A 20098-nucleotide genomic window follows, 5' to 3' on the forward strand; every position below is an offset into this window, starting at 1 on the left:
GGCCCTACTCAGACCCGAATTCGTTTCACAACACAACCCTATAGCCTAACGGAGCAAGTTCAGACGAACTAGGCATCATACAACAATCTCACAAACAAAAACATGGCATGACATAACAGTTAAACCACCCTTATAACAATACGTAATATTTTCGGAAAATAAAGAGGTTTGAAAAGAAAGCCCACCTCGATTGCTTAACAACACAATTCCAACTTATGCAACTCTCGTTCCTCGAGCTCACGTATACTCAATCACCCTTGCCAACGACAACACAATCAGCTTTCCATAAACTTATGTTATCATGCATGTCCTATTGTTCCTTTTTATCGTTTCCCTTAAATTACCCATCTCATCATTCATCGACATAAGGAAAAACATGCCATAATATTTCTCAATGTGTCACGCATAATCACGTCATATGATACTTTCCCAAATCATACATGCATCATATAGTTCATCAAACTTAGCAACAAGTGATATTTTCACATAACAACAAAACTGGCAGAACTGCGCGGTTGGTTTGTAAAAATCACCAAAACTTCATCCGACCTCATATGATGCTAAACTTTGGTCACAACACAGTAGACACATTCAAGTTCATTCAGTTAAAGTTTCACACTCAAATCATGGCATTTGGTCAGTCAAAAAATTTATACAACTCTCTGGTCGGAACATAAAAATTCTGACAGCATTGCGCAGTTCATTTGAAAAATTCACCATAAATTCATCTGATGTCCAATTAGGCTGAACGTTTTACACGACTCAGAAGACACTTCAAATGTTCATTTAGTTCAAGAATCACATCAAACGGAGGTCATTTGGTTGGTCAAACAGAATACGAAACTTTCTGGGCGAGAACACAAGTTTCTGGCAGAATTGCGCAGTCAACTTCAAACATTTATTAAAAATCCATTTTTCGACAAAAACGGCTGAAATTCACACGAGACACAGAAAACACCTTGAAATTTACTCAGTAAAAGTTCTCATGCAAACACACTTTCCCACCGATTAATTTTGTGATCTATCATTCCTACACTCACTATATGCATGTAGGGTTCAAGAACAAGGATTATATGAAAAGATTGAGGGAAAGTGAATCAAATATACCTTTCTTGATGAAAACGAATCGGTAGAAATAAGAATTGATGCGATTCGTCGGAGACTCTTGAAAATTAACTTCAACGGATGCAAGAACATGGATTGAATGGATGATTTTTGGAGAGAATGTGTGTGGGAGAGGAGAGGCGTGTGAGAGAGAGAGAGGGAGAGAGGAGAGTGGCGAAAATTTTGAGGGAATGAGGGCTAGGGTTTAGTTTAGGTGATTATATAGTCCTAGGTTTAATCCCACAAAATTAATTAATTGTGGAGGAATAAAATAGAGGCCAATAATTAAAATCCCACAATTAAAAAGAAGGCATAACTTTCGAAATTTATGGCTGGGAATTAACAAGGAATTATTTGGTATTTACTTGGAGAGAAATAGATCCACAATTTAGGAAATAAAACAATGAATATTCCATAAACAAGGGAACAAAATAAATTAAATCTCCAAGTAGGAAAAATAATGAGGGGGCTGAAAATTCAAGGAGTGTGCACAAGAAAATTATTTAAATCCTCAATTAAATAGAATAGGATTTAAATTTGTTAGTTTCTTTATAGGAAAAGACTCTCATAAATTAGGTAACAATTATAATCTCCTCTACAAAATAGAGAGGGGGGGGGGCGAAAATTGGCTTAATTAGCCACAAGGAATAATTCAACTCTTAATTTAATTTGGGTGAAGAAATAAAATGTGACATGATTTAATTGGATTTAATTAAAATGAGGGAATCAATAAGGCACCAATTAAATCAAGGAAAAAAATAATTCATCCTCCTATTAAATAGGGGATTTTTTCGAAAACTCCAAAAGAATAGGTTAGAGTTCGGATTCCATGTTGTACAAATTATGGATAATTTGGTTTGGATTTAATTTGGATAAATATCCAAAAATAATTAATTAAATCCAAGAAATTTAATACTATTTTCAAAAATTAGGAAGGGCTGAAAATTTCAATGAATTGGGTCGGCAAAATATATGCATGATCCTATTAAATTATTTCCCCACATTGAAAAATATAAAAATATCAACCACTTCATTCCACATCACCCACGACAATTATTTCACATAATTCACTTAATCGCATAGAAACAAAAGTTTCATAATTGAAATTTCAAATCACTTATTAAATAAACATCACAAATTTTTGGGATGTTACACCATGCCATCACCATCACCTTCCTCGCTTCCCACAGACGGCGCCAGTTGACACAGAAACTCAAGAGCCTAATTAATAAAGCTAAACCAAGAGTCTAATGGTCAGTCCAAGAGTCTTGAAGTGTTTTAATTTCTTTATTCAATGTTTTAACAAAGTGTAAGAGATGTTTCACATTTCTATATTTAATTAGCAAGTCTAGAAAGTTCCCAACACTTGGAAGGTTGTTCCAAGCTTGCCTATATATAGGCTTCGATCTACATATTGAAAAAAGGGAACTTGATAATATATTATAGTTTGAGCTATTTGCCAGTTTGAGAAGAGGATTCTTCTTATTTCTTTTCTCTAAATTCTTAGGTGGATTCCTAGTGAATTGAGAGTGTTTGTTTTGAGTGATTTCTATATCATATCTGTCACGACTACATCTCCCTAGTCAAAGAAAGTGTAGCTATATCGCGACTAAAACTTACTGAAACTGTCTCAACTCATCATAAGATGCTTAAATCAAAGGAAACATTGTCTGAAATGTGTTGAGGGTACAAATCATACTGAATCAGAGTAGTTATGGAACAATTGTCTTTGCTAAAAGCAAGTTCTAAATTTGCGCAACGGAAGAGTACTAAGACGGATGTAATATGTATGCAGACATACTACACCAGCTATCTTCCTACTTATTTAGTCTTCTGTCCCAACACCTCCTCGGCTTTGACATTGATTAACCTGCACATTAAGGAAAACAATATGCAGCTCAGTGGGCTCATGCCGAAAACATTTTCTCTTTTAGTTGTCAGCCAAGCTGAGTGAACGCGGGGTTTTTCTGAAAACAAGTCCCGATCACTAAAACTGTTATTTCTTTTTGACAATAGACTGCAGTCATTTAAACTTCGGATGATATACCATATCGGATCTCTGTGAACCGGGAATGTGGCCACATTCCAACGGTCACTGGACCGGCCAACCTGGCGCTAGCACACAGTCCCTATGTGTACACTAGTCCGAGTAGAGTTTGCGGCCCTACTGGGACCCGAATTCGATTTAACTTGCTTGGCATAGCCAATAGATAGGTAATCGTAAACAAAACATGGCATGACAACTCATTCAAAAATATTCACGTTTTCACATAAAATCACGTTCTGAAAGAAAAGCAGCCCACCTCGTTTGCTTAAACTCTGTCAAACGGGCGCTTCCTGACATGAGATTACTCGTCGTGCGACGACGTCCCTTTATAACAAATGATATACTGAAATTAGGCTTTAAGTAACTATTTATCTTGCATGTATGCATGCCTAAGCGTGTGCTTATTGTTTTACTTCCTTCTTTCTAAACTTAGAAATCTTAAATCCTTAATTAAATCAACGATTTAATTTATTCGGAGTCTTGCCGAACTGCTTAGGTATAATAAATTCCCGGATTATTTTCTTTAAGTATTTTGAAATACTTATTTGGCTACTAAAATTCTCATCTAATTATTTATTGAGTACTACTTCACACGGCTCACTAATTTCTCTTCTTCCGTGACTTAGGGAAATTCCCCTTCTTAAGTGGAGGAAGTTCTTTTATTTTCTGAATCTCCTGGCCCAAACTAATTAAAAATCCTTGGCCCAGATGAGGAAATTTAAAACAAAGCCCTAAATTTTATCTACTCCCACCCGTCACTTTCTTGAGAAAATTGGGTTTATAGGGTACTTTACGTTTAAAATAACGTAAATGTACCCATTTTGTTATTTCTTCCATATATGGGAAAAATTCCACCCACATTGGCGTGTTTTTAAGTGAAAACGTCACCGGATTGGCGTGCTTTTAAGTGAAAATGCCACCCGTACTGGCATTTTACAATTTTGAACCGTATGTCGTCGTATTTTATGGAAATACAGATAAGTTAAAAACGCCGACGTGGTTGGCGTGTTACATAAAAAAACGCCGACGAGGTTGGCATGTTACGTAAAAAACGCCACAACCATCTGCGTGTTTTATGCCTAAAAACGCCACACATGTAGGCGTGTTTATACCCAAAGACGCCTATGGAGTTGGCATCTCAACCATAAACAAACCTAAACAATATCAATAATTAGAACCAGTTATCAGTGAGAACTCTGTCGGCGTGTTTGGGTGGAACCAGTTATCAGTGAGAACTCTCCCATAAGCGCGAACCCTAATCACTTTCCCTTCCCCAAATGCGAAAAACACCCTCCCCAAGGAAAAAACTCGTTAAGGAAACCTTTGCTCGGGTTGACCCAAGGAAAAAACTCGTTAAGGAACACCAATATCAAATAATTCGGAATACACAACTTCACCTACACAACATTGCACATTCAAAATCATAACACAATTCGCCTACATAAAATTAACAATTCAAACTAAACAATATACATCAATAATTTGTCACTAGGGTTTAGGTTTATAAGCCAAATAAAACCCAAATAAACCAAAACCCACATAAACCAAATCAATTTGCCCACTTTTTAAGCTATAACAACCCTAGGGTTTAGGTTTATAATCAAATTTATACTCTAGCTAAACATCAATATCTCAACTATCTCAACAATACACAAATTCACTTAAACCCAAACAATGCAACATCAATTTCAACTCAATTCACAACCCATTACAAACCCTAGCTAACTATCCAACAATTACTCTAATAATGTAAAAGATAAGCATACTAACCGAAAAAAATATACGAATTTGGGGAAAACTAGCACTGATTGATGAATGGAGGGCGAAATCACGGAGAGGAGGCGGTGCTTTGGATGAGTTTTTCGCGAAGTGTGTGGTGTGAGTTTTTTCGCGATTTGGATGAGGCTGCTATATCATTCTGTATAAACACGCCACTCGTGTTGGCGTTTTTCTATTATAACACACCAACCGTGATGGCATATTTACCTAAAGACGCAATTCCCTTCGGCGTTTCTAATTTCCTAAACACGCCAACCCTTAAGGCGTTTTTTTAATTATACACGCCAACCCAGTTGGCGTGTTTTATTTAAACTGTATTTGGAGAAAATACGAGTAAAATACGAGGAAATTATAAAACGCCAACTATGCTAGCGTCTTTACTTATAGACACACCAACGGAGGTGGTGTTTTTCCTATTTATAAAAGAGAAAACAAAATGGGTACATTTACGTTATTTTAAAGACAAAGCACAGTATAAACTTGATTTTCTCCACTTTCTTCCTCCTTCACTTGTTCCTCACATTTTTCCCCTAATTCAAATCAATTTCCAATCGAAGAAGGGGCGGAACCCTAGCTCCATCGCCACTGTTCCGGATCCCGCCTCTCCTCCCTCTCTCGAATTCCCCCTCTCTCGCCTCTCTCTATCTTCTCCTTGCATTCCCAATTTGGAGAAATCAAAATACGAAGCCAATCCTCCATCTGAGATGAGGGTCTAGACCGGGGGAAGGAAACAGCGTCGCCGTCACCTCATCTCCGGTGCTCGCACAGGAGCTGCCGGAATCAGCAGTGCTCGCCGTCGCCTCGCGAGGCTTCAGCCGTCACCGCCGATTTGCGCTGCTGGTTCGAGACGGCACGGCGTCGCCGCCACCGTCACCATTCGCCATTGCCGTTGTGGTTAATAAACCGCTGCTATCACAGCAGCCCCGAAACACTCCGGGAGATAAGTCCTCTTCTCCCTGTTACGTCTTTTTTTCGTTTTTTCAAATTAGTTACAGGGGGGTTCGGTTCATGATGGTCCAAATGATGGTGTTCGATTTGTGTTTATTGTTGAAATATGCTTGCTATGCCATAGGAGCTCTAAGTCCTATCTTAAGGTGCTATGTTGTATATCTGCCAAGCTGCTGTCTTCTTCGTGGAAAAACAGTGGCTCGCTGCTTCTGATTCTAGTGTTTCTACCTGGGTGACTTGTGATCGATGGTGTATTGTAGTTTAAGATTACTACTCGTATTAAGCATGCTGCCTCTCATCTGTGAGCATTTATTTGTGAGGGTTAACGGTGTTCTCTTAGCCTAACATATTGTGATTTCCTAACATGAAGTGTCACTACATGTTAACATGATTCATGATGGAGTTGGAGACAAGGAAGAAGGTGGTTTACCTTCCTGCGTTGCTCTGTGAAGTTTTGGCTCCCAGGCTTCGGCCTCCCTCTCACTCTCAATCTTACTATAATGCCGGTTAGAACGTGTGTTAAGGCAGTGAGGTTGAAGGGGGGCCACCATATATATATAGGCTGGAGTATCTGGAAATCTGCAGAGCAGATTTGGGTGCAGGGTGTATCTGCTGCACCAGCTGTTTGTTTGAGGGTAATACTGTGGTGTACTCGTGAAATCAGAGCAGTTGCTCCCTCAACTGTAACCCCACTGCCGGAGTCCCTCCCTTCCCTTTTTCTTTTGCAGCACCTTTAACCGAATTGCATGTGTACAACCATGATTGATTTCCCTGGCAATGGCAGGTGTAAAACGAGGGTACAAGCTGGTTAGTCTCAGTCTTTCTGAGCCCTTGCAGCCGGCCTAGCTTGCTTCTTTTAGCCCAAGCACTTTCTCATTTCTGGAAAGGTAGTACTACTTTTCCCCTTTCTAAGTGGCTGTTTTAAACACTCTATTCCTTATGCCTTTTCTTTGTCTATTGGCTCGTTTTGGCAGGGACAAGAGGCTGACCTCGTCTAGGTGGCCACCTCGTCGGTTCGGCCCAACGGGCCGTCGGAATCTGGGCCGAAATCATGCTAGGAAAAGGGTCGAAGCTAGTAGTTCCATGACAGCGTTTCTACTTGATGTCCCCCTTTTTATATCATTTCAACTTGTATGAAAACAACTATACTAGTTAGTTAGCGTATTTCATTTCCTTTATCTTCATTGTCAATATTTGTAAACTTAGACTTAGCTTGGAATAATAAAATGTTGTGTTACTCAAGAAATAAATAAAAATTCTTTCATTATTTATCAAATTTTTGGTATTTATTTCACAACTCTCGAGAATTTAGATCTCGGCTATTGCAATATCCTACTTCACCATATATTTCCCGGTGTCAACGTGGTACAAGAGTTTTGGTTATGGCTGGACGTCGTAAACGTGGGCCAAATGCCGATGGTCCTGCGGGTCCATAGAGAGATCTTCGGGATATCGAGGTGGATGATTTAAGGAGACAAGTGCAGCAACTCACTGAACGTCTTCAAAGTTGGGAACCTGTGGGACATGATGATAATGTTTCCGATGGCGATTCCTCAGATAAAGAAACTAATCCATTCCATAACGGAGACGACGAAGAATCAAGTGAAGACGAACCAACCAATTGTCAACGTCATCCAAATGTTCGATCACATGATTTCAAAGTTGATATTCCTAACTTTGATGGGAGAAATGATCCTGATGAGTTCATTGATTGGCTCAACTCTATCGAGAGAGTTTTGAATTCAATGATGTTCCAGAAGATCGTAAAGTGAAGCTCGTGGCTATTAAACAAAAGAAGCATGCATCCATCTGGTGGGAGCATCTAAGATGGCGACAAGAACGTAAGGGTCGCGGCAAAATCAGAACGTGGGAATAAATGAAAAGGGAACTACGGAGGAAATTCTTGCCAGATAATTACCGCCAAGATGCATTTCTTAAATATCACAATCTCAAGCAAAAGGAGCTGTCCGTGGAGGATTACGTGGCCGAATTTGAATGTCTCATGATGAGATGTGATATTGTGGATCAAAAATAACCAACCATCGCTCGTTTTCTTGGAGGACTTCGGTATGATATATGTAATATTGTCCAATTGCAACCTTACTGGACATACAATGATGTTTCCAAATTGGCTCTCACGGTGGAGAAACAACAAAAGGAGTCAATTCGAGGTGGTTCTCGATTTCCATCTTATGGTGGTAATTTCAACAGAGGGAGCACGTCAACCTATAAGTCCACACCCATACAAAAAGAGGTAAAACAAAAATTTGTTACACCTAAAGAAGAAGGTGTTGGAACAGGACGCCCAACTGGATCAAATAATAAAAAAACATGTTTCAAATGCAAAGGATTCGGACATATTGCGGCGGATTGTCCTAATCGAAGGATTGTCACTCTTGTGGAAGATGTTGAAGAAGATCAAGCTGACACAATGCCAATCTACGATGAAGCTTATGATGACGAAGAGTTCATTTATGCAGATCAAGGAGAATCATTGATGGTTTCTCGCAATCTCAGTGCAACTCATGTTGAAGATGATTCTTGGCTTAGCCATAATATTTTTCACACAAGGTGCACTTCTCATGGAAAAGTCTGCAATGTAATCATCGATGGAGGAAGCTGCGAAAATGTGGTGGCTGCTATGATGGTAGAGAAACTGAAATTAAAGACGGTGCCCCATCCTCAACCATACAGGCTTTCTTGGCTAAAAAATGATAGTGAAATAAAGGTAAACAAGAGGTGCGTTGTTCCATTTTCCATTGGTAAAAAATATAAAGATGAAGTGTGGTGTGATGTTGTTCCAATGGATGCTTGTCATTTACTTCTTGGAAGACCTTGGCAATATGATTGAAAATTTATACATGATGGCTTAAAAAATACTCATACTTTTGTAAAAGATGGTGCAAAAATCACTTTAGGACCATTGAAGGCGGAAGGAAGCAACCTATTCTCCAAATCTCAAGTTCACAAGGTGATACGTGAATCTTCAACAACTTATGGTTCTTGAAGAAAACAAAGTCAATCAAGATGTCCCATGGCAAATGCAACCTATTCTTGAGGAATTTTCTGATGTGATACCCGAAAAATTCCCCATGGCCTCCCTCCAATGCGTGATATTCAGCATTGTATTGATCTAATCCCAGGAGCTTTTATTCCTAACAAATCAGCTTACAGGATGAATCCAAGGGAACACAAGGAGTTGCAAAGACAGTAGATGAGCTCATATCCAAGGGCCTTGTGCAAATTAGCAAAGGCCTGTGTGCTGTTCCAGCCCTTCTCGTGCCAAAAAAGATGGTTCGTGGTGCATGTGCATTGACAGCAGAGCGGTAAATAAGATTACCATTGAGTATCGCTTTCCAATTCCTCGTCTTGATGATCTTCTTGATCAATTGCATGATTTTAAGATAGGATCAAAGATTGATCTTAAAAGTTGTTATCATCAAATCCGAATGAGATCAGGTGACGAGTGGAAGACGGCACTCAAAACTCGAGATGGTCTTTATGAGTGGCTGGTCATGCCATTCAGCCCTTCTAATGCACCATCTACATTCATGCGTCTTATGAATCATGTTTTTAAACCTTTTATTGGAAATTTTGTTGTTGTCTACTTTGATGACATCCTTGTTTACAGCTCGAGTCCGGAGGAACACTTACTTCACCTCAAACAAGTGTGAAGTGCTAAGGGAGCAGAAATTGTTTGCAAACTTAAACAAGTGTCACTTCTTCTCAACTAGCCTAGTCATCTCAGGCTATGTTGTTTCTTCAGAGGGAATACAAATGGAAGAAAGTAAAGTCGAAGCTATATTGAGTTGGCCGATTCCTAAATCTATACATGATATTCGAAGTTTTCATGGTTTAGCTTCATTTTATCTCAGATTTATCAGGAGCTTCAGCACTATCATTGCACCTATCACCGAGTGCTTGAAAGGTGGGAGTTTCAAGTGGACGGAAGAGGAAGAAAAAAGCTTTGAAGTTTTGAAGAGGAAGGTGACAGAAGCTCCAATATTTCAACTTCCAGATTTTGATAAAATTTTCGAAGTTGATTGAGATGCTTCAAATGTGGGAATTGGTGTTGTTCTAAGCCAAGAAGGTAAACCAACTGCTTTCTTCAGTGAAATGTTGAATAACTCTCGGCGGAACTATTCGACTTATGAAAAGGAATTATTTGCTATTGTCCGTTTCATTGGATCATTGGCAACATTATCTTTTGTACAAAGAATTTGTTCTTTTTTCTGATCATGAAGCTTTGAAGTATTTGAATACTCAGCAAAAATTTAATCATCGACATGCAAAATGGGTTGAGTATTTCTAATTGTGTAGTTGATGCGTTGAGCCGACGATATTCATTGTTGAATACCTTGCAAGAAAAAGTCATTGGCTTTGAAGTGCTTAAGGAACTCTACAGGGATGATCCTTACTTTGGCAGAATTTGGGAAGAATGTGTAAAGGGTCCATTTAAACACTTCTTGATTGAAGATGGATTTCTATTCAAGGGTTCACTTTTGTGTGTTCCTTAATATTCTCTAAGGCAAGCAATTATTTATGAAGCACATAGTGGAGGACTTGTTGGGCATTTTGGAAGGGATAAGACTCTTTGACTCATTCAAGAAAGTTTCTATTGGTCTAGGATGGATCGTGATGTCATGCATTGTGTTGAGAGGTGTAGAACTTGTCATATTGCTAAAAGCTGTAATCAAATTACCGGATTGTACATTCCGTTACCGGTACCCATAGCTCCTTGGGAAGATGTAAGTATGGATTTTGTTGTGGGTTTACCTCGTACTCAAAGGAACAAAGACTCAATTATGGTTATTGTTGATCGATTTTCTAAAATGGCCCACTTTGTAACTTGCACCAATACTTTGGATGCTACACATGTCGCTGATCTTTACTTCAAGGAAATTGTGAGACTTCATGGTATTCCAAAAATAATCACATCAGATCGTGATCCAAAGTTTATGAGTCATTTTTGGCGTACACTTTGGGGAAAACTTGGAACTAAACTTCAATTTAGCTCTTCTCATCATCCGCAAACGGACGGACAAACGGAAGTAGTTAATCAGAGCTTGGGAAACCTTTTGAGGAGTTTGATTGGTAAGAAGCCACGGCAATGGGATACAGTATTTGCTCAAGCGTATAATCAATCATGTAGCCAAACAACAGGAAGAAGTCCATTTGAAGTAGTCTTTGGTAGCAATCCAATTACTCCATTGGATTTGGCCCCTGTTCCTATTTTTCATCCGTACAGTAGTGATGGTGAAAATCATGCTAAATTCATCAACACATTGCATGAGCAGGTTCGACAAGAAATTATCAAACAAAATGAGAAGTATCAGAAGCGTGCTAATAAGCATTGAAAGCCGTCAACATTCAAGGAAGGAGACTTGGTGTTGATTCATCTTCGCAAGGAACGCTTTCCTCGCGGTCGTCGTGGAAAATTGAAGCCTAGAGCTGATGGACCTTTCAAAGTTCTCAAAAGAATGGGAGATAATGTTTACAAAATTGAGTTGCCTGGTGACTATGGAGTTTCAGCAACCTTCAACATCAATGACCTCTCTCCTTATTTTGAAGACTCAAGAGCCTAATTAGTAAAGCTAAATCAAGTGTCCAATGGTCAATCCAAGAGTCTTGAAGTGTTTTAGTTTCTTTATTCAATGTTTTAATAAAGTGTAAGAGATGTTTCACATTTCTATATTTAATTAGCAAGTCTAGAAAGTTCACAATACTTGGAGGGTTGTTCCAAGTTTGCGTATATATAGGCTACGATCTACATATTGAAAAAGGGAACTGATAAGGCTAATTTCATGCATCGGTTATGGGGTTAAATTCAACAATTTACGGGGTCTAACACATCTTTTAAGCCAGGTGTGTAGAAGAAATCGCCAGGTCCAGGAAGGAAGAAAGATAATCGCCTGGAGAAGGAAATTGGCGAGAAAATGAGCAGAATGAAGAAGAATTGCCAGACGGAGGAGATCATTAGCTGGAGGGCAGAACGGAGAATTCAACAGAAAACTTCTAGAAGATCGCCTCCACGTCTATAAAAGAGAGAGCATGCAACATACAAAAGGGGGGACTTACGACTTTTGGCTCGGAGCTCATTTTTTTCACACACTTCTACACACACTTGGAGTAATCGGAAGTCTAGGGGTTTTGGATTCGTTTTCTGTTGGCTGTTGTGCACGACCGTCCTCGTGTAGGGCGAAGAAACAATTTATCTGCTTTCGTTTTAGTTTTCTGTTCGGATTTCTACCGAGTCTTCGCTGTTCGAAGCTCGGCTTTTGTTATTTGTTGAAACTTGCTTATCTATCTATGGAATTTCTATTTTCTGTGATGATGATGTTGATGTTGAGTTTTGATTATGTTAGATTCTGAGTTTGAGGTTGTTTACTGGAATGGATGCTTTGGCAGGTCAAAGAGACAGCATCTACGGTCACCACCAGATCGGGGTTAACCATAGGAGATCCATTTCAGTTTGGTTCAGAAAGTGACGGGGATTGGAGTTCGTCAGGAAGAGATTATCCCGAGTCGTCTTCAAAAACAGATATAGAGGAGAAAGAGATCGGATACATGGCACAGGTAGTCGATCCAGATCTTGCGATCAGTTCGCTCAATGCCCATTGAAACGGCCGCTCTGTCGTGTGAGTGTATGTGTAATAAACTTCTAGGTCGAGCTACCAAGTCCAATGAATCCACTAAACACTAGGTCTAGGAACTCAAGGTGACACGGAAGACTCTGTCTATGGATACAAACTCTTACGTTTCAAAGATCCCTCAACCCGTTATACTATAGATTAGTATAGAGAAGCAGGGGTCGATCCCACGAAGATGGACGCGTAAGAAAGCATCTAGAGACTTTGGTTTAGAAAGAGGCTGCTGCCACGCAAATTTGGGTTGAGGTATAACTACGGCTAGACCTAGGCACAAAATCAAACAATAGACCTAGGAAACTATAAACGTCATGCTGAGATCGAATATCCTTAGAACTACGTAATTTTAAACTAACTTCCTAGACCGAGCAAACAATTACCAACTACAGCTAAACAGAACGCAAATAAAAGTGGGGACCAACTTCCAGAAATATCAAGTACGGAAGAAAAGCTGCAACTAACAAACTAAGAATTTAACTAACAATGACATGTATAACTTCATTTGAATCAAACACGAAGATGAAGAAAACTGAGCACATACCGAGATTCAAACAAAATGTAAAAATTCGGACGACGGAAACTCGCAACCAGCCAGAAATAAAACAGATCTACGTATACTAGACGGAATGAAATGAAAACACAAAAACTAGGCATAAATCCTGATCACTCTGTCGCAGATCTAAACGTCGGAAGCTTTATCCACTCCGGATCCAAGCAATCCGAACCCAACAACAACCAAACTCAACTCCATAACTTCTGATTCAACAAATCTACTCTGATCAACACCAGATCCCAACGATTCTACTCTAATAAACAACCAGCACGGAAACCAAACATCCAATTCAGTAACCAACAAGCTCAAAGTAAACAACATCCATAATCAAAACTCAACAGCAGCTCAAATACGGAAAACAGAGATTTCATTAACTACGAACGCTTCAAACGAGAACAAGGCCGAGCTTCAAGCAGCGAAGCTCGGTGAAATCAACAACAGTAACTAAAATAAAAGCAAGTAATTGTTTCTTCACCCTCTGCAAGGACGGTGTTACACCACAATTTTTTTGGAAATCAGAAAACAGCAGTGGACCTGAACGTGACCCCTTTCAAAACAAGAAAAATCCCTAAGTGTGCAGAAGTGTGTGAGCTAAGAACCAGAGGCATCAGTGCCAAAAAAGAAGGTCCTCCCCGAGCATTGCATGCTCTCTTCCTTATATAGATGCGGTAGGATCTTCTAGAAACCTTCGCAGAAATCCTCATTCTGCCCTTCAGCTTCACGATCCCTCCGTCTAGTCATTTTCCTCCGAATTTGCTCACTTATTCGCCGCAATTGCATGGTCCTTGTAATTCACCTTCTTTGTTCCTCGACCTGGCGAATTCTTCTGCACATGTGGCTTAAGACATGTGTTAGACCCTATAATTGTATGATATCAACCCCTAGACCTATGCATGAAATTAGCCTTATCAAACTGCTCACACTTAAACCATGCTTGTCCTCAAGCATGAAAGACAAGAAAAAGAAATAAGGCGAATTTCAATGCACAGTTCCCATGAACGATTCTACAAACAAGACACGAACAAAACACAAACTACTAGACCTAGACATACTACAGACTCACAAAAGAGAAAACAACACTTAAAGAGAGAAAACAAACACACAAGCATGAACTAGTTTCAACTTGTAGGCGATCGTCCCCACAAGCTTAAGTTCTATCCGATTGGCTACAGCCTACAAATCCTCCTCCTCCCTTGTTCCACTTAAACGGTCTGTCAGTTTGTCAAGATAGCCTATCGATTTCCCAGCTGTTAGGTTCGCTCGATCCCTCATTCCTCACTAGGGATGTTAGGATCGATTCACTCTTAAGTCAACGACACACCACTGATACTTCGGGTTATGAGAGTTTCTCCTTTGTACAGTCCCCCTTTCCTTTTAATTCCTGGGTCAGGTTACTTATTGCTTCCTGCCCTTAGATTTTTTTTTTCTATTCCTCCTTTTATATATGTGTTTTTTTTTCTTCCCCCCTGGACTTCGTCCAGCTTTTACCTCCAATTCCTGGACTTCGTCCAGCTTATACCTCCAGAATGACATTTTTTCTCCTTCCGACTCTACTCCCTAAACATCAAGTGGCGGCCCCGTTTCTAACATGTTAGCACAATATGTTTAGGCTTATAACTCGCATTATAGTGGGGCTGCACAACTAGGTTATCTAAGGCATCTTCTATCGTCCTTACTTCATTCAGACCGCATTCGGCTTATTAAGGTAAAAAGGCCTCAAAGTTGACAAGCATCCTATCTTAATCGCTCTTACTAAGGGAATCTTACCTTATTATATCACTAGCTCATGCGACACACAAAAACATTAAACCTCGACTAGACCTAGAGACTCCTATCCACAAAAACAAATACTGCACTCACTCCCTCCCCCTCCCACTTCACTCCAGCTTGTCCCCAAGCTATCCCAGTGAAGGGGGGAAATAGGGAAGTAGAACCCAATACAAAACAAACACTCAACAATAAACAAGACAAGACACGCACAAACAACACAAACTTCTCACACTTAGACCTAACATCGGGCTAAGTGGCAGAAGTGCAACAGACAAAAGCCAAAACATGCATAAAAGAACAACACCTTCTCACACTTAGACCAATCATTGGGCTAAGTGTGTGAAAGCACAACACATATATACAGAATAAAGCATGCTGGCAAAGAACATATATAAACTGAAAAGAAAGAAGAAAGAAAAAAAAATAGAAAAGTAAAAGTTACTTGTTCATGGGGGATTCAATTCAGAGTCTGGCCCCCGCGTGAGCCAGACTGGTGCGGTACGTAAGGTCGGGTCACCTTTGCTTTCTTTCTCGCCGGCGAATCCGGCTTCTCCTTCACTTCCTCACTCGGTTGCTTGGTCAATGTCCGCTTCACAGTCAGGGTCTTTGATGCCGACGGGGCTAACAAGGGTTTAGACGCGGGTGGGGGATGCTGGGGAGTCGAATTCCCTGGCCCTGGCTGGGTGGACACCTTGCTGGGTCTAGTAGTCAGTTTTGCCTGGGGCTCGGAGAAGTTCTCCTTTATCCATTTTGTCATCATCATCATTAACTGGACAGCCTCCTTCATCTGACCGCTGTGGGCTGACGACATCCCCACCAATTCATTCACACTACCCCGTAGGGCCGCCATTTCTTCTCTGACTCCCGTCCTCATTTCTGCCACCTCCTTCCTCATCGCCTCAACTTCAACAGTAGTTTGGGACTCAACAACGTCCGGTTCTTGCTTGACCTGGAGCTCCACCCTGCTAACTTCGTAGAAACAAACCTCCTTCGCATGCATGTACAACAACCCCTTGTTGAAAAAGTAGTCAACGTTGAAGATTTCTGGAGGCTCACATAAAACCACCTCAGGGGCCGATTTGGCGATCTTCATTATCGTTTTTGCTGAAGATAAGCCCCTAAAAGGTGACACGTGTACATGTATCGAGAAGGGTTGGCGGTCATTTGATGGCATGCCTGGGCTAACCAGTAGCCTAAATGCACCCGTACTCCTTTGGCCATGCACCAAGTAAAGTATAAATTCGCCGTTGTCAAGGCCGAGTTGGCAGTCCCCATGAGATTGTAACTGATGAAAGTCTGAGCAAATCGAAGTATGCGATTCTCTATATGAAACCCCTTTAAAATACTTGTCTTAAACTGTCCCACCTTCGGGTGGGTGATGAACTCCCAGGCCGATTGTGGTTTGAATCCAGGCATAAACTTCGGCGCTCCAACCACCCGATCATTCCATAGTCGCTCATCATCCTCCGTACACGTGAACAATCCCATTTGGAGGGACCATTCTCGGATACTCATTTCATGTTCTTCGGTGAATAGACGGAAAGTGATGGAATCGGCATCCAAGTCAATGGTTGGTTTCAAACAGAATGTAGAAAAGAATTCACGTGCCAGCGCCGTTGGAACCTCCGCAGAGCTATGCTTCAACAACCAATCGAAACTGACGACATCAGTGTACTGCCGGAATTCTTCATCGGAATCTATCTCCTTCAATTCTTCGGGATCATATCGTTTTCCAGACTTTGCGAGTTTACCCGGACCACTCTGTTCCTTGTAGGTCGCCACACTTCTGCAGGTTCGAAATTGAGTTCCTCTTCTGGCTCCTCTTCAAATTCACTGTGTAATACCCCGACTTTTTCTACCGTTTTATTTATTTTTGAAAGGACGTCGTTTGTACACCTGAAAAATTCTCGCCTTTGTTTCCTTATTGAAAAAAATACATATTTGGACCTATTAAATTTATTCTTTTACAAGCCCAACTGATTTTCTCGAGGAAGCCCATTTATTCTTTTGAACCCTAATTTAACTTCATTATTTTCTGCAAACCAGCCCAATTAATTTCCTGATTTTGTCATGTGTTTGTTTGTCAAATCTGTTCCACAAAATCCGGAAGAAGAGAACAAATCGGTCTCTACTCCCCATTCCATGAAATCGGTTTCCCATGATCCCACTTATTTTATCAGTCATTTATTGGTCAACATATCCTTCTCCAAATTCCATCTCACACGTTGCATCAGCAATATCCCCATCCCCTGAAATTTCTCCAACAAACAAGTCAATTTGTTATACATATATCCCTCCCCACAACCTCAACGGTTAGCATCCGCCGTTCCAAAATTCTTATGCAGTTTTCTTCTCTTTCACAAAGGTAAATTCTCCTCAATCCCTTGAATAATGAAAAATCTCTATACTTTTGATTCCATAACACAAATTCTCGAAATCACAGTGTGAAGGAGAAATTAAGTGAGTTGTGATCTTTTTCAATACATCCTCTTCTGCAGGTTTTTGCTTCTTCCGGAAGGTATATCCACAATTTTATGAAAGTCTCTGCATTCAATCCTATGTCATGCTTTCACATAATCATAGTAGTTCACGAAATCGAAATTAGGCCCTTGGTGAATGTTTGGAAATTTTTTGACTGATTCGTTCTTGATAAAGTTGCAAACTTTAATATCATTAGAACTTGTTCTCTTGTTTTCTCTTTCAATCTTAGTTCTGCAAATTTTGTCGGCCCATTAATAACTGAAATCAAACAATTAAGAAATTGAATTAAAGATTAGAAGGGGAAGGGGACGTACCTGCTGTGTGACAAAGGCGTGGTGATAACGCCGAGAGAAATGGATTGAGGGAGAGCTTGGTGTTGAATGAATGATATGTCTTCAATTGTAGAAGAAAGGCAGAGGGAGAGAGAGATGTGAGATTTAGTGAGAGGCAGAGAGTGTTGAAAATTTGAGAAGTAGGGAGAGAGAGGGAGAGAGTTTTTGCTGTTGGAATTTTGAAGAAGACTATGGGGCTAGAGTATACTTTAATATTTCATCTTTCCTTTTTGCATGTGTTGATATGTATACATGTGGTGTGAAAGGAGTATATACGTGGTGGCTAAGGAGTATTAATGTTCAATTATTTTAATTGTTTTTTTTAAATTCATTTTGGGATGGATTGGGAGTATACGCATTAAACTCTTTTATTTAAGTTGCTTCTTTCGTATTTTTAGATTCGGTATGGGACTGGAAGTATTATGTTGTCTTCCCTTAATCAATAATGTTGTTGGGCCATAGTAGTTTTGAGCTACTTAGAATTAAATTGAGAAAAAGGTTTAGTTTTGGGCGACATTATTTAAATTCATGGGTGTCTCTTGTACGTAGGACTAATGGTGATGGGTGGGAGTATAATTTTTTTTTGTTGATGCTGTTTTGATTAATTGACGAGTCCGAGTTCTGAAATTTTGAGTTGACATTTGAACGAGTTTGAAATATGAGGTTATGCTAAGAAAAGAGAAAGGGATAAATTGAGCACACACTTAGGATGCATGCATTGATAAAATTATTTATATTGCAAAGTCTAATTTTGCATATCATGATATTTCGAAAAGGGTGAACTTGTACACGTTGTTGCGGTTGGAACAAGAAAGTGTTGAGGATTTAAGCATTTGAGGTGGGCTTTCTTTTTAAATAAGGACTATGTCCTAAGTATATTTATTTTTGCGAAATATGTTTGTCATGCCATATTTTTGTGTTGCTATGGGACCTATCTGAAGTGGCTTTTGTCATGTATGGTTAATCGAATTCGGGTCTGACTAGGGAGTGAGTCCCTACTCAGGCTAGTGTACACCCCGTAGATCATGCGCTATCTCTTTGAGTTGGCCGGTCTAGTGGCTTGGAATGTGGCCACATTCTTTGTCATGTATGTTCAGATATGGTATGATGATGTTGAGGTTGATGGCGATGATGATGTTGGTGAAATGTTTTTGTGACTCGGGCTCTTTCAAAGTTAAAACCCTGAGGTTACTCATTAATGACATGATAAATATTTTTTATTGAAAATGTTTTCGGCATGAGTCAACTGAGTGCATCAAGTACTCAGCCCTGCATGTGTTTTCCCTATGTGCAGGTTGAGCGGTGACGAGCGCGGTGGGTGTTGAGCATAAAAGTGAAGAATGTCTGTCAAATGTCTAGAATATGTTGTGTCTTCATACATAGCATTATTCTACTCTCGAAATGCTTCCGCTAAATATTGTTTCTTTCGAATTCGTGTATTGTTGAGATATTTCATTTGGAGTTGTTGATTGTTGAAATGGTACTCTGATTTTATTCGAGTTATTCCCATTTTTTTTCGAGCTATGGTCGAGTTGTGTTGATTTTCCCCTTTCTTCCCCGCTTCTTTAATCCTCCCCTAGTCGCAATCAACCGTGTTTTCTATCCTTAGAAAATGCGGGCGTGACACACTGGACCTAGCAGGGCTAACCGGCTCTCTAGCATATGGTACCTTCGTCGGGGGAGGGAGGGAGACTTCAATAGCTTTACCCCCAGAGGGCCTTTTCGTCTTCTTGACCAAGGAATGAGCTGCCTGTTTGCCCTTCCGTTTCCTTTCCGCCGCCATGCGGTGCTCCTCCCCATCACTCCGCTCCTCGCTAGGTCTAGGAGAGTTATCCTGCACGGTTTCCATGGGTGCTAGGCCCAACATTTCACCTTCAGTAGGTGGGACGAAATCATCTATCACGTTCACCAGGCTCCGTCAAGCCTGTCTCCTGGCTTGTCGTTCGTTCACCGGTGAATCCGTCCCTTCCGATACATCTGTCAAATCCACTATCAGATTCACCCTATCCTCAACGGATTCCCGTACTCCTTCAGTAACGGGAGCCTCTTCCTCCACAGACAACCCAGGGGTTCCCCTCTCGATATAAATAGGGGTTTCCCCCTCAGCAAGCTTCTTCTCAGAAATTAGGGCATCGCCGCCCGCCATCCCTTCCGGGGTTCTCCCCCCAGCAAATTCTTCAGAAATATCAGGGGTCGCCCCCTCCAACTCACCAACAGGGGTTTCCCCCTCAACAACACCAACATTAGCAGAAATAACAGGGGTTTCCCCCTCAACAGCACCAACCGCAGAGACAACAGGGGTTTCCCCCTCAACAGCACCAATATTAGCAGAAATAACAGGGGTTTTCCCCTCAACAGCATCAACCTCAGAGACAACAAGGGTTTCCCCCTCAACAACACCAACATCAGAGACAACAGGCGTTTCCCCCTCAACAAA

The 20098-nt window shown here is 40.4% G+C and overlaps 1 protein-coding gene and 2 long non-coding RNA genes across 3 annotated transcripts; 1 reads left to right on the top strand and 2 right to left on the bottom strand.

Annotated features, from left to right (window-relative positions):
- Positions 1-5403: 5403 nt before the first annotated feature.
- Positions 5404-7154, top strand: LOC121742126. Its single transcript, XR_006037980.1, has 2 exons — positions 5404-6765; positions 6853-7154. It is a non-coding gene; the product is annotated as an uncharacterized LOC121742126 (long non-coding RNA).
- Positions 7155-13894: 6740 nt separating this feature from the next.
- Positions 13895-15945, bottom strand: LOC121741390. The gene is made up of 2 exons (XM_042134119.1): positions 15291-15945; positions 13895-13916 (listed from the first exon to the last, which is right to left on the bottom strand). The coding sequence occupies exon 1, from the start codon at positions 15939-15941 to the stop codon at positions 15306-15308; it is 636 nt and encodes a 211-aa protein (XP_041990053.1). The 5' UTR covers positions 15942-15945; the 3' UTR covers positions 13895-13916; positions 15291-15305.
- Positions 15946-16755: 810 nt separating this feature from the next.
- LOC121740957 lies at positions 16756-17782 on the bottom strand. The gene is made up of 2 exons (XR_006037722.1): positions 17644-17782; positions 16756-17560 (listed from the first exon to the last, which is right to left on the bottom strand). It is a non-coding gene; the product is annotated as an uncharacterized LOC121740957 (long non-coding RNA).
- Positions 17783-20098: the final 2316 nt, after the last annotated feature.

Source organism: Salvia splendens, chromosome 7, assembly GCF_004379255.2.
Source record: "Salvia splendens isolate huo1 chromosome 7, SspV2, whole genome shotgun sequence".
NCBI classification, from domain to species: Eukaryota; Viridiplantae; Streptophyta; class Magnoliopsida; order Lamiales; family Lamiaceae; genus Salvia; species Salvia splendens.